The following is a 14,376-nucleotide window of genomic DNA, read 5'->3' as shown; positions in this document are numbered from 1 at the left end:
ACACACACAAGCAGCTGTTACACAATCCCTGTCTGACCTGGTAAGGAGACACACATTGGAACGCGTACACGCAAGCATACACTTAAAATGCACTCAGACACACACACACACACACACACACACACACACACACACACACACACACACACACACACACACACACACACGCACACACACACATACACATACACACACACACACTCTTGTAGAACACATGGTAGTATACGATGGTAAGCCCATGGCAGAAAGCCCACACACGTGTAATCTTAACATGTTAGGACAACAAGCTACAGCCGATTTGTAATCCATAGGCAAAGTAGATAATTGCCTTGGACCTCAATAGCAAACAATACAATATTTTCTCAGCGATTTTCCCATTTGCACTATTCATGTTGACGGTTACATCATGCCAACCACCATCCTCCAACCACTGCTCCATGCAGTATCTCCGAGTTAATTCAGGTTGCTCAACCATAGCATCTTGGACGGCTGAATGTTTAATCGCCATTGGGCTGGCGCAATCAAATCTTTAAACCCCAAACCTTTGGGCTTTGTGCCTTCATTAAACAGCGTTAAGGCAAAAAAAAATGAGTTCCAAAAATGATAAGACAAAACGCAAGAGAGGCACTGAAAAATTGAAGTCGGAAAAAATTGACAGGCCCTTGAGGCAGATGGTGCCAAATATGCCACTTTGAATGATATGTTTGGACTTACTTCCGCCCCTGCCGAACTGAATTGTTAAATAAAAGATGGCTGTCCATGGTATACAAAGATAATGACGGGCTGGACTCGGCCGAAAGGCCAGGGACTGTCCCAGTCCAGGCCGGACTTAGGTTTGATGTAAGCTTGCACACTAATTCACTGAGATGGGCGAGCTCTTTGTTTTAAGGCTCCATCACTCAGTTTGTTGAGCTGAAGATGCGAGTGGCAGCCCGTCACAGCATCTCTTAACCGCAGGGGATTGATAAAATACCATCTTATCCCAACCATTTTTCGGGAGGACCCATTGAGACAGGTTTCCATTCACCCCGGACTTCCCATTGGAGATTTCCTGCTCTTTTCAAACAGTTGACAGCTTGCACTGTTTGCTTTCCATTTAGCCAGGCCTGATCGCTCCAGGAAGAGGCCAACCATCTGAAGTTTATGTTGAACTGACTTGTGAAATAAGGGTTTCTGCACTCTGGAATAATGCCAGACAATCTCCAAAATAGCAAACATATGCTACAATGGATTAACCAATTTAGGCAAACGTGAAGAGGATCAATACGATCTGTTGTCTACAGCAGTTATACAGTCTGATCAAACTGAATCACGTTATGCAGGTGTGAAGGCCTAAACATTTATTTGATTGTGAGACTTTTCAACTTCACATCCACAGATTTCAGCTGTTTCAACGGAGCATGTGGATGCTCCCGTGGCCGAGCTGTGATAACGCTGTGTGCCAACATGTGATTGAAAGGCAAGATGGATTCTCTGGGCTAAAATTAGCCCGCGGCGGTCAGAACTCTAACTGGTCTTCCTTATAGGCTGGCGTGCGCTCACCTTGAAACAGATATTCTCACACGGCATTTTATCTCACTAATGGCTTACTGACGGCAACGGCATTTTGTACAAATGATACTCCAGTTATAGCTCTTAAACCTTACCTACAGCTCAAAGTCAGTCGGTGGTCGGTGGCCCCAGGGTCAGCTCCCCCTCTGAGCCCTGGGTCTGTAGGGATCCATCCCTGATGTGGAGGGCCTGGATGACAACCAGTGCATCCCTGCACCTGGATGACATAGGTGACGGTACGCTTGGACCCCCAGACCACGTTAATGCCGGCAAAGATGGGGAGCGTTGGGGGGATGCAGGCTGGGTAGGGGTGGTCGACTTGTCTGGCCCTCCCCTCCCTCTCCAAGGCAGACCTGCCCTCTGTTGTACTGAATGACGATGCTAATGGCCGCTGTCAAACACTGAACGGTGGAGGTTACTCTTCTTTTTCTAAATGTAATTGGCATTCCAAAAGTCTAAACTAATACACCAACATCAACACACACACACACAAACACACACACACACAATGGGTGTGACAGAGCGACAGAGACGGATCGAGAGAGAGCAGAAAAGAAAAGGTTTGAGTGAAAAATAAGTGGTCCACTTAGGGTTGTCATGATGACAACTTGGAGGTTGGGAGCTCAGAAAGCACTTAAAGCTGCAGACAGTGCACTTGGTGGGCCGAAAAGTTTTGTGTTCAAGAAAATGTGCAGACTGGCACGACTGTATTTGTATATGTCAAACTGGACCGAATTACAAAGAGGCAGACCAATTGATTTGGACAGGATCTGTTTATAATCGTTGTTAACGTAGCGATTCCTCACTTCCCGAATATTGTTAAATCGTACAGGACTGATTGGAAAGAAAGCAAAAGGTTTCAGAAGCAATGAGTTGCCCTAGTAGAAAATACATTAGCCCAAGGTCGATAGGGATGCCAATGTGACAACAAAAGCTGTAAATTAATTAAACAAGATGAAAGTTTGTGTTATAACAATCCAAAGTAATTAAATTCTTTGCTCAATATCACTTGACAAAGGCACACAAAATGTGCATGGGACCCAAATAGGGGAGAGTAAAGTAAAATAAAAAATCTTTTGTAAGCACCTACTTCCTTTCTTTGGTAAACTCGGGATTGTTGTGATTCAAGTGTTCTCGTCTTTCCCGTAGTTGTGTATGTACGACCACGTTGTGATGTACCCGATCGACGACAGCACAGCCCGACCATCCCTTCCCCTTCTCCTTCAGTTACATTGACACAGATTCTCTGCCACCACATCTACATGATGTGTATAAGCCTAATGCATAGCTAGTCGTCTGCCAAAACAGTAATCACCATTCATGTATTGTATGGTGCACAAGGACAAACATGAAACGATGCCATTGGCCACTGTGTTCACCAGTTTGAATGGAAGCCTCGACTGAAAAGACGTTTTTATGAAAAATAAATAAATAAATACAAACACAAAAATAAGAGTAAACCGTCCTTTCCTGGTATGAAAGAGTAGATTTGTTTGTATTATAATAGAGGCATTAGACATTTTTTTCGGGATAAACGTTGATGTGTTACCCATGAGCAATGTGAAAAACGTTTTACTACAGCGGTTCTATTTACAGTTCTGCAGAGCCGTATTAAAAATCTAGCAATACCTCTGAGGGGAGCGGGGGGTCCCTTGTGAGTATTGGACATCTAGTTCTGGCCTTACCTCGCTCCATTGACCAAACCATGTCTAAATCAACAGCCAATTGGAACACACTGAAGACTCCATGGTCTTGAATTGTCCAATCAGAGTTAAAATACAGATACGTGTTATTGTTGTCGTTGTTGTTGTTGTCGTCTGCGGGTCTCAATGAGGGTTTCCGGCGACACCATTGGCTGTTGCTTGCTTGCTCCTCCTCCTCTGACTTAAGAGCTTGCGATTCTTCTGAACCTCCACACGGACATCAAACACCTCTTGAATGGCTTTTCTAAAACAATGGAAGTTGTAGTCGATGAGTCCTGAAAGAATGAAGAAGTAATAGCTGTCAGATCTTTATGAATGATACAAATGGTCTATTGCCATAGCTCTGTCCCTATGGTTATAAATGCAATATGTATCTGTACCTGTTCTATTACTCTTTATCTCTGCGCTTTCTGTTGGGATTCAATAAAGCATACATTTATAATTCACTACAATTCAATGTGTTAATGCAATTTGTAGAGAAGCTGGCAAAAGTACTTTAATAACAATATGGGCAAATTATTCCAATAGTTATAGATTTAAAGAAGGATAGCTACAGTAGTATGATTATGCAATTATAATCCCGTCTCTTTACGCGCCTCATTTCATCCTAAAAAAGTAATTAAAATGCCTCCCTATAGATGTCCTCATTCTCAATATCAAAGGACCCTCTGTGTGTCTCTGGTTGGACCATCTGACCATATGTGGTAGATAATACAATTCAAATCGTTGGGTGACTCTTTATTCTCCATCTGTGCGAGCAGCAAGAGGAAATGAAACAGACAGGGAACTAAAGTTGAAGAATGTTGTGACATGTTTGATGTCCTAAATAACACGTATGCCAAGTGGAATAGAAATGATTATGCTTTTCTACAACATTAACGCCACAAAAGTTGACAGACAAGAATGCTATTCTTGGGGGAAAGTTTTATGTAAATAAAAACAAAACGATGTATAATGCTCATGAAGCCACCTGCTGGTTTTGTGTAAAAGCATCTGTGATGGTGTGCGTGTGTAACTGAAACTAGACACTGGCACATTAGTTACTATTTTACGGACTGACATATCACACAACTGACTTGGGAGTTAGAACTTCCTTATAACAAAAACAATAAGCCTCACAACATTGTAACTGGTCTCCTGGCTTTCAGTGGTGTTGTCTGAAGTTGGACTATTTTTAATTAAATTAAGTTTCAACTGAAGCAAGTTTCAGAAGAACACCACATTTTAAAATGTGTCTGTGACACCTTGACAGGTTATGTTGCGTATCTTTAACATTAGCCTGTGCTTCCTCGATACTGCTGCTACTGTTGCATCCGATTTCAGATTTGAGTCCCTTCTGTGGTACTTCTGGCCTTTATGGCAGACAGGTGAAAAGGTTAAATTTGAGTGAAGTACAAGAAACGAAAAGGGAACATGAATCAGGGACCTTCACCTTCCAAATTCAAAAGAATATTCAATTTGGAGGAGTTGTTTTATGCAAATGTCTCTACAGTTACAGACACTGACTCGGCAGCAATTAGGTTGGCAAAGCTATTAAATAGCACTGAACTGCCAGTGATCATCTCATCTGGATTATGTGTGTGTATTATCAGACAATATATGAAAATATTTCGCAGTATTATAAGCGGTAATTTAGGTTTTAGTATTATTAACCCTAAATTGCAGCGTTTCTGTATTTATGCATTCACCTTGATCTACATCTATTAGTATATGTTAACATGTATGGCTATAGAAACTCTTTGTAGCAAAAAATATAAGATCATTTTAACAGAAAGGTCCCCAATTAGCTACAACTGTCAAACACACATTTGATTAGAACAAGAATAATTTGAATTTGACCAGACGCCTCAGACTCATTGCGGATGATTCACCTTAAATGTTGTTCTTAAATAGTTCCGCAACAGATTATAGAGTCTATTGTACATTGTACATCATTGTTCACAAAATTCACAGCAAAAAGAAAGGACAAATAAAATAACGCCCTCCCCGGATGTGTCCTGGATACTACTGGCTGCGTAGGCAAGGAGCTGGCACACCGCAGGTAGAGGGAGGCTGCGGTGGAGGACGATGCCACAGATGTTTTCAAGGGGTTGAGAGCAGGCTGAGGGCCTTTGATCACAACTATGTTCTCGCTGGGTTTTGTTAAGAGGGAAAAACTGTCACATAAAAAAAAAAAAAAAAAAACTTGGTTATGAAATACGAATATTTCTTTCCCCCCGAGACGCAGACACACACGCACACGCACACGCACACACACACACACACACACACACACACACACACACACACACACAGGGAATCCATTTTGCCATACTTCTCAAAGACTTTTTACCTAATTATAGCCATAGAGGATATTGTCATGTATGTCATGTATTCAGAATATTCTAAGGCAGCTGCATGCTTTAGCTAAAAGCATTAAATAAGCTCTTATCGAAAATCAATAAAAGTTGCACGGAAATCATGAAATTATTAACGACAGATCTGTCAAGCTCTACTTTCTAGTATTGGAAAATACTACATCATATGTGTCTCGTGAAAATATTGCGGTCTGCAACATCAAAGGTTTGACTTTTGACTTTCTTTCATAAGAATACGATCAGTTGAAATAGACACTTAAATCAGGAATGATTTATTGAATTCCCAATTTGTCACTTGAGAAAAGATCATCGATTGTATTAAACCATCAGAATCGAGGGGCCAAGATTGTGAGTGGTGCTGTTTATAATAGGAACATGGTCACACACATACAGAAATGACAAATCATCTAGGAAAGAGTTGAATTAACCAGGAGTCTTTTAGATAGGATGGGAAACAAGACACAAGAGACTGCTGGACATGTAGTGTTCTTTAATAAAAAAAGATAATTTTTGATATCTTAATGTGCATTAATTATCATATCAAGCTAAAGCCTTGAACGGCGCTGAATGCGTTGCAAAAATATCCTGAATACTTATTTAATCAAAATAAATCCTATTGGCAAGGGCAAAAACACAACAAACTGTTTCACGTCAGCCTTGTTTACCCTAGCTCACCACATCAATCACGGCCCGTTCCTTTTCCACCTCTTCCATTCAACTCCTCAAAGAACATTCGTCGGGATGTAGTAAGTATTATCATCAGCCTCGTGGCCACGAAGGCTGTGCTTTCACCCGGGTTCATCTGTCCGTCTTATTCAGTTACAACACGACAGTAAAACTGGAAGTGATCACCCGTAAGCCGTTTGACAAAGGGCTCATACACACCAAATCAAGCGTTGCGGCGATTAGGCCTACTGCAAACTGCCGAGGCCACGTGGGAGTGTCGCTCCATGGTCCGTTTGGGAGACGTCGTGCACCTCAACAACTCCTTCGTGGCCGGGTTGTGGAAAGGACCACCCGGCGGTGATCAGTCGCTCTTCCATCATCAGCGGTCACTTGGTAAACAGCAGAACGCTACGAGGCTGTCGTTACACGGTGAACAAGGCTCTTCTTCCGGTGTGATCGCTGGCTCAGGGGATCGGCCACCACTGGGTTGCTTTTCTCCAAATGTAAAATTGTTTTGAGTTTATGCCGCAGGCCGGCTGCGTCATTTTTCGCCACCCCGTGCGGCCCCAGCTGCCGCAGATGAAACGCAAACGAGCGGTTGAAATGGCGTTTTCGACGCAATGCCCGATTCGGTGTGAACCGGCCCTCAGCGCGCCAGGAGTGGCTTTGAACCATTACCAACTAACTCTACATGGAGGTAGTTAGGACAGAAAGGATGAAGCAGAACGAGCAGGCCACCACAACACTGCACGGAGGAGACAAGAAGATTTAGTTGTTTAGTTGTAGGCACGTAATATTCACGTGCCTACATACACACACACACATTTTACTGAGATAACTTTGGAAAACAGGATTTTATTTATTCAAATCCCGTGAGATGTCTGATCCCAACCAGGCGGTCTGAATTCTCATCTGTTCAAGTGCTTATCTGCTTCCACTGTTATGTGCTACCAGCACTGAGAGTGAACCGTTTAAAATCAGTTCCCAGCAGTTCCCAACGTGCTCTAAAAGGAGAAAAGAGAGCATGACACCAGGCCCCTGTTCACACCGTGTGGATTAAAGCTAAAGTAGACTTCATATTGCTTCGAGTGTGCCTTGTGTCACTTCCAGCTCTTCGTGTCGCGGAGTACAAGAATGAGAGCAGTTTGAGGTGCCCTCGCCGCTTCAGATAACCTATATTGATAACTTCAATATCTAGTTCAGGGATTCACCCTCTCCGCCACACTGTGATGATGTGGAGGCCTAGATTAGTAGAGCTGGATGCAAAAAGTACCAATATCGCAACAACGATTGCGTATGGGTATTATAGCGAGATACTACCACAGATATCTCTCTCACTCTAATATGTAATAACGCTAAGGAATTAAATCACTTTTTCGCTATTCTTAACCACAACCCCTGACCCTTTCTGTCGCATCCCGTTATAACATATTATGTACATGCTGTTACATGTAGTTATAGTGTTCATTACATCTTGCTTATGTATTTAAAAGCATTGTAAAAGGACACAGATGAATAGTTTAACCAAACATAATACAGGATTAGGACAATATTCCATCGTCAAACATGTTACAAAGCGCTAGACTGCTCTGTACCTTCAATTCAATATCTATTGCTTTATTTGTGGATACCTGCTGATTGATTCTCGCCAGCCGAAACAGTTTGTCCCCTCCCCTTGAATGAAAACGTCTTCTAAATTACTTAATGTAAATGTCTTTGTGAGACATTTAATTGCCGCACAAAGCCCAGGCAGGAGAAGCGAGTAAGTCAAATATATAAAAGTTATATCAAATGAATTCCCACATTTCTCAACAGATCCTTCAAATGTGGGCCATTCTCCACCAATACACTTGAAGGTTCTTACATAAGCAATGCATAAAAACTTAGTGAAAAATTTAACGTTTGGAGGACATAGACGGACGTGGGTGATGAAAGAACGCAGCTCTACATTCAAGTAAGAAAAAGAAAATAAGTAGGAGGAGGAACTGGTGCTAAAACATGAATAAACATTTTCTTGACTTACAGGGCCGTCACTAACTCTGAGGATACAATAGACTCCTTGAGGAACAGAGAATCTCTCCAAGATGAATCGAGGCCGTCGGTTGATTGAGTTTGAAAGAAACACACAGACCGATGCACCGTGTTCCCTGAGGCCTGCTTTCAGGTTTTCCTCTTTCTGACAGATTCACACTCTGTTGCTTCCACACAAAAGGTGCAATGTGTCTGGAAACGTTTGAAGGGTCAGTGTCTGCGGAGGTCAAAGCAGCTCCTCCGAGTGCTCAGGGCAGCAAACGCCTCACTCAGTGTTGACGCCGGCCCCCGTAGGAAATTAATGGCGGATCATATCGCGGAGTGAACACGCAATGGCCACTTGACAGTAGACACTGTTGATGTGTCGACCATCACTGCCATGAGACTTTCAGAAGGAGACAGCGGAGGAGGACTCAACACAACTTTGGGCAGAGGGAGGAAGGGGGGAGGGGGGAATGAGGGTGGATTTATTTTGACCCACTTTTCTTCTCTTACAGGTTCCTGTCGGCAGCTCTGTAAGCTACTCAGTATGCCAGAAAAGCAGAGTGGGATCCACGGCGTTTTGCCATGGTGTTGGAGCACCGGGCCAACTCCTCAAAGAGGAAAGACTTGTTGTTGAATAATATATAAATATATAAACTGATTTACTTACCAATTACTAGCATCACACCTCAGGGGTAGCCCTTACCAGAGACGGTTGCTCTGTTTGGTTATTATTTTGACCAACCTCCTGTACCTGACACCCGCCGATACAACACGCAGGTCTGAGTAAACACAGGAGTGGATTCACATTTTAAAAAGACATGGTAAGCATAACATGATGCTGTGGAGACTGTTAATTAACATCCACCACATGATGAGGAGACATTAAAATAACTGCATTGCAGCTCTGCAGAGCTACTTCCTTTGGCAGCAGCAGGGTTGACAAAGTACACAAACCCCTGTGTGCACACAATACCTTCCTGACACTGCAGTTATATAGCCACACACACACAGACACAGACACACACGCACACACATTCTCTCTTAGGGGCTTGTTCATCTTCATGTTATGTATTTTGCGAGGTACTGGTTGACAGCGAAATTTCATAGAAAAGTTATTAAGGACCAAATATTAAAGCAAGGGTAGGCAAATTAATTTAGAGGCACTTTTTCCTTTTCCTTCATATTTCTTATTTCCTATTTGACAAACACACTACCTGCGCACATTCTGCCTGTGCAGGCTTTGCGCATGAATTCACCCATTACGCATGAACCGAGTTTTCCACAAGGCTAAGCAGACCTATTGCTAAAGTTAGCAAGCTAGTCACGCGTTTTGGGGGAGCAGCTTTGGAGTATGCCCGACGGGAGGGGTGGGAACTTTTCGGTCGGATACCTCAAAATTCTGTCTTACTCTAGCTGGTTTCTCTGGTTTCTGCATACTCTAGTTCTAATGAGTTTTGGCTATTGAACTCCTGCCCTCAATGTTCAAAATATGATTTTTTTTGGGCGACTGGTTCCAAAACGAATGCAGATGTTCCATAAGAGACAAATTGACACCCTTGATTTGACTGTTCCAATGGATGCTATCTTGTATTATCTATGATAATTACTTAAAAGCTATCAAATGTATGCATTATGTATGCTTCAACGTTCAACAAAAAGCGTAATCCTTTCAATACAAAATAATAATAGGGATACAAGACAGATCAAGGTTGCCTTTAAAAATGTAGGACTAGTTCATGCCCTCAATAACATCACAGTCATGAAATTACAGGTACCAAATTGGCTCTCAACAAACGTGTAATTCAAACCATCAGGTATGTATCTATAAGTTATAGTCCCAAAATCAATAATCAAACTGTTTTCGTAACCGGTCGATTTGCTGCATTAAAAACACAGATTGATTGCATCTTTTGAATGATTTTGTAAAAAGAACCCTCTTGAACCCTAACTAATCCTGTTTTGCCTACAATTAAAGACTTGAACCATGGCCTCCTATATTCCTCATAACAAATAGCTACAGATAATAAAGTGGCAGCCTTGAAGAATTTCCACTTTATGAATGTCCTATAGTGGCTTTTGAGCTTAATGAAAATGGAATGAAGCACTTGAAATTGCAGTAGTATTAGCAGTAGTACCGCTTGTTGCCATAGGTGTCGCTAAAGTTATATAAACTGCACTTTCTTTGATTCATCTAGTTGTCATGTTTGTCGTTGAGCTGAAATGTGGCCGACATGTAAACATGCTCTTGTCTAAGAGTTCTAGGGATTACTTTAATTGCTGCAATCCAGGGTTAAGTGTTGTAAATCAGTACTTGTCTGTCTCAATTAAATAAGAGGCTTTTAGAGCACATTGTATTTCCCTAATATGACCCATTTCCCACAAAAATAGGTCATAAGCACTTAACATTGAGGAGGAATTGTATTCTTTCTGGGTTTGATTGGATCATTATATCATTGTATTTATTTATTTTTTTTAAACATAATTAGTTGACCATTAATTCTGCATACTCCCGCAGGTTGTTGTCCAAACAACTCTGCATCTGTGTAGGCAGTTGTGTTTAATACTTTTGAAGTATAAAATTACGTATCCACCACATTGTGTGTACATTTGCTATAATTATTGGCTATCACATTCACTAAGGCTGTAAAAAGAACCCCACTAGGCCAAACACAGAGAGGACATCCACTGCAGAGAAAAGAATCCCAGGATGGAGACGAATACAGAGAGGCCGGCCAGATAAACGCAAGACTTCAAGGATGGAGAAAATACAAAGAAGGGACATCCAAACAAATACTGGCGGGATTGAGACGAAAACAGAGGGGCCATCCAGACAAACATAAGACTACCAGTCTGGAGACGGACACAGAGAGGGGCAGACACCGCAGAGGGGGACACAGGGCACTACACACTGTGTGTTTTCTGACCTTTCCTCTCAAAGCTCTCCTCTCGCAGGAAGCAGACCATGGCGAGGAACTTGGTGACCTCCTTCAGGTACACCACAGTGGTGTTATTCAGACGTATGATGGCCATGGAGTCTTTGTCGTAAGGCGAGCCGACAGCTGGATCCTCCTCGGCCAGGCTAGAGGGAGAGAGTAGTTTAAATGTTAAATGGACTGCATTTTTCAGGCGCTTTTCTCACATGAGCCTATTCAAAGGGCTTTTACGCAGAGTTCCTCCCTTTCTTCCATTCACCCACTGACGGCGATGTTAACCGTGCATAGCACCGCCAGCATGTCTGGAGCCGTTTGGGGTTAGGTGTCTTGCTCAGGGACACCTCAACACTTAAAGCTGGGAGAATCTGCTGGGGATCAAACCAGCAACCTTTTGGTTGCCTAACCACACTTGTTCTACCTCCAGTGACTGGTGTCGTAAAGGAGCAGAAGCTCAGGAAGAGGAGGAGGAGGAGGGGGGGGAGGAGGAAGGAGACAAGGTTGTGGCGTGGAAGGAGGAGTTGGCGTTCAATAAATATTAGTACAAGGGAAACAGGAAGGATAACAATAGGTAGGAAAGGCCGTCCTTATGCACAGAAAAACTTGTGGTTTCACGTCCACCAGACCCGGCGGCTAGGAAAAGGGGATGAGCAGCGGAAAAGAGGAGGTCTAATTAGAGAGAGGGAAATGGAGCAAAGGGACGCATGCATGAGGTGAGGGAGTAAATCCCTGAAAGAAAGGTAAACGACAGGCCATGATGAAAAATGAGGGAGACGGGGAGGAGGGGGTGGAGAGGGATACAGAGAAAAGATGAGACAGAGAAAGGGGGGGGGAGTGAGAGAGAGGGAAAGAGAAAGTAAGAGAGAGAGGGATGGGTGCGTCGGTGAGAAGAGGGAGGGCTTCCATTGTTGGCCAAAGACCAGGTGCCTTTATTCCCTTCTTACGCATTCTAGTGGTTTGTTCCGGTGCTTGTCAACTCTGAAAATCGACAGCACAATAAACTTCCCTCATCTTGATTAATATTCATCCTTTGTTTTAAAATATCCTTTGGGAGAATTTAGTTATAGCCTACTTGTAGTTGAGTATTTTTAACAGTGTGTGGAATCTACAGCTGATCACTTTCACTGGCTAAGCAAAATGAATCCCGAACAGTTGAACCTCTGAATTGATCCTGAAAGCCTATGTCCTAGAATAATTCATTTGTATTCCGTTTTAGGCCATCTCACTAAAGGTCACTTAAATGTAGCCTATTTAAGCTCACCAAGTCCAGTATTCAGAATTCAAAGCATTTATTCACAAATATGTTCTATTTTTTTGACAAGCGGAGCCGACAGTCCTGTGCAAGGATGCAAATTAGCCATGTGCGCCAAACAGAAGATAGACGCAATGAACTGATTGTTGTGCATTGTTGTGGATATGTAGGCTGGTTAGTTGTGGTTGTTTGTGGCCTTAGTGAAACAGCCTTGCCTTTGAGTTGGAGAAGTTGTAGTGATTGGGTGAATGTGCGAGAGAGAGCGCACCTGCCGTGGTGATGTTGGGCTTGTTGTGGGCTTATATGTGATCAATGATGTATCTGTCTGATGGTATTAGCTGTAGATGGATGGTTAAATAATGTCACAAGATCGGTCATACTGCAGGCTCTCATTTGCAAATGCACCGATTGTGTGCCCGTCTCCGATTTGCTATATACCTGGCATTTATTCAGTTCTTGTTCTTCTGAGTGCGCAAGAACGGTGCCAATTATTGTCGTGTTTGCATTGTAATGCACAACTTTGCCCCTTCCTGTTATAAAATAACGTGCATCCCAACAACTTTAGCCAATGCAGGCTCCTATTGCTTTACCAGTGTTTAAAGTGTGTGCGTGTGTGCGTGTGCGTGTGCGTGTGCGTGTGCGTGTTTGTTGTAATGTAGGCTATAGATTGATTGTCTTGGCTTGCTTGCATCCATGAAATATTGTAACGGTATGGCCTAGCTGGCTACTGCATATCGAGAACAATCTGGGGATGAGGGCATCCCCGAATATTGACGGGTATTTCGCACACTGCCATCTCAATATATAGCCTGACATATACAAATATATCACTGTACTAGACACAAACGTATTTTCCACTAGCTAGTGGTGGTCATTACATTGTAGTGAAACTAGTAAAGACCACACAGCTTTATGTTACGGCGAAACATGGAGGTACTGCAGCTCTAGTCTCGACAATGCGTTACTTTAGTCTGGTATTTCTCTTCACTGATTGGTTAGACAGCCTTCAAACTTAGTGGTCAAGCAAAGAAGGGGGAGGGGCTCGTTCTGCATACCTAATAGCCGGAGTGAATAACTAATAGCCGGAGTGAATGACTAATAGCCGCGGCTATAAGTCATTCAAAACCGTACGGAATCCGTACTGAAACCGTACGGATTCCGTACGGAATTCTTGCCAAACCACACGGAATCCTTGCCGTTTTGCACTTTTACCGCGCCATTCTAGGGCCGGATTGTGGCCTTCTTGGCTTTCCATAGGAACAGAACACAGCAGCATAGCTATGACAGGTGCACTAGCGAGCATGTTTGGCAATATAATAATGACTTAAACTAATTATGGAAGTACCAGAGACGTCGGAGAACTATTCATAATATTGTAATGCCCACGGAAGAGGCAGTGAATGAAGTATTGATTAGAGAGCGATTTATTAGATACCACCGCTAATAAACCATTGGAACACTTCAACACCGGTAACCACAGCAACGCACAACAAACCCCGGCCCGCCCCCATCTCCCAAACTCCCAAAATTTTTTCCACTAAAATAATTGTATCTTGCACTATTTAGATCATTTTCAGCCTTGATTTACTTTTCTAGGCACATGCAATTTCTAATATTTTGTACATGGACAAGATTGCTTATAAAATATTTCCCAGTGATCTTCACAATATTCTAAACACATGCACATCCCAAAATTGACATGCAGTTGCAATGCACATATCCACGGATAAGGACTAGTTTTTATTATATTACACAAAATTCTACGCGCGCTATTCCCGCAGTCTCATAAAAGGCCTCTCCATCCCAAAGTCCCGGGCCAAATTTTTGGGCCAGTCCATCCCTGGAGATAATCATATACGAATCCAATAGAGTAGCTTAAATTCACCATTCAGTTGGCAGCT

General features: G+C 42.7%; 1 protein-coding gene across 1 annotated transcript in view; it reads right to left on the bottom strand.

Moving 5' to 3' along the window:
- Positions 1 to 237: 237 nt before the first annotated feature.
- Positions 238 to 14,376, bottom strand: part of rragd (ras-related GTP binding D) — a 42,540-nt gene continuing 28,401 nt past the window's right edge. The window contains exons 6-7 of the mRNA XM_056590316.1: positions 11,218 to 11,372; positions 238 to 3,529 (exon numbers count right to left, since the gene is read on the bottom strand). Of these exons, the coding sequence (XP_056446291.1) occupies positions 3,378 to 3,529; positions 11,218 to 11,372 (307 nt within the window). The 3' untranslated portion in view covers positions 238 to 3,377. The remainder of the gene's footprint in view (positions 3,530 to 11,217; positions 11,373 to 14,376) is intronic.

The sequence above is a fragment of the Gadus chalcogrammus genome, chromosome 5 (genome assembly GCF_026213295.1).
Source record: "Gadus chalcogrammus isolate NIFS_2021 chromosome 5, NIFS_Gcha_1.0, whole genome shotgun sequence".
Classification (NCBI taxonomy): Eukaryota; Metazoa; Chordata; class Actinopteri; order Gadiformes; family Gadidae; genus Gadus; species Gadus chalcogrammus.
The sequence above is the reverse complement of the archived record's forward strand: the minus strand, read 5'-3'. Positions and strand labels throughout refer to the sequence as shown.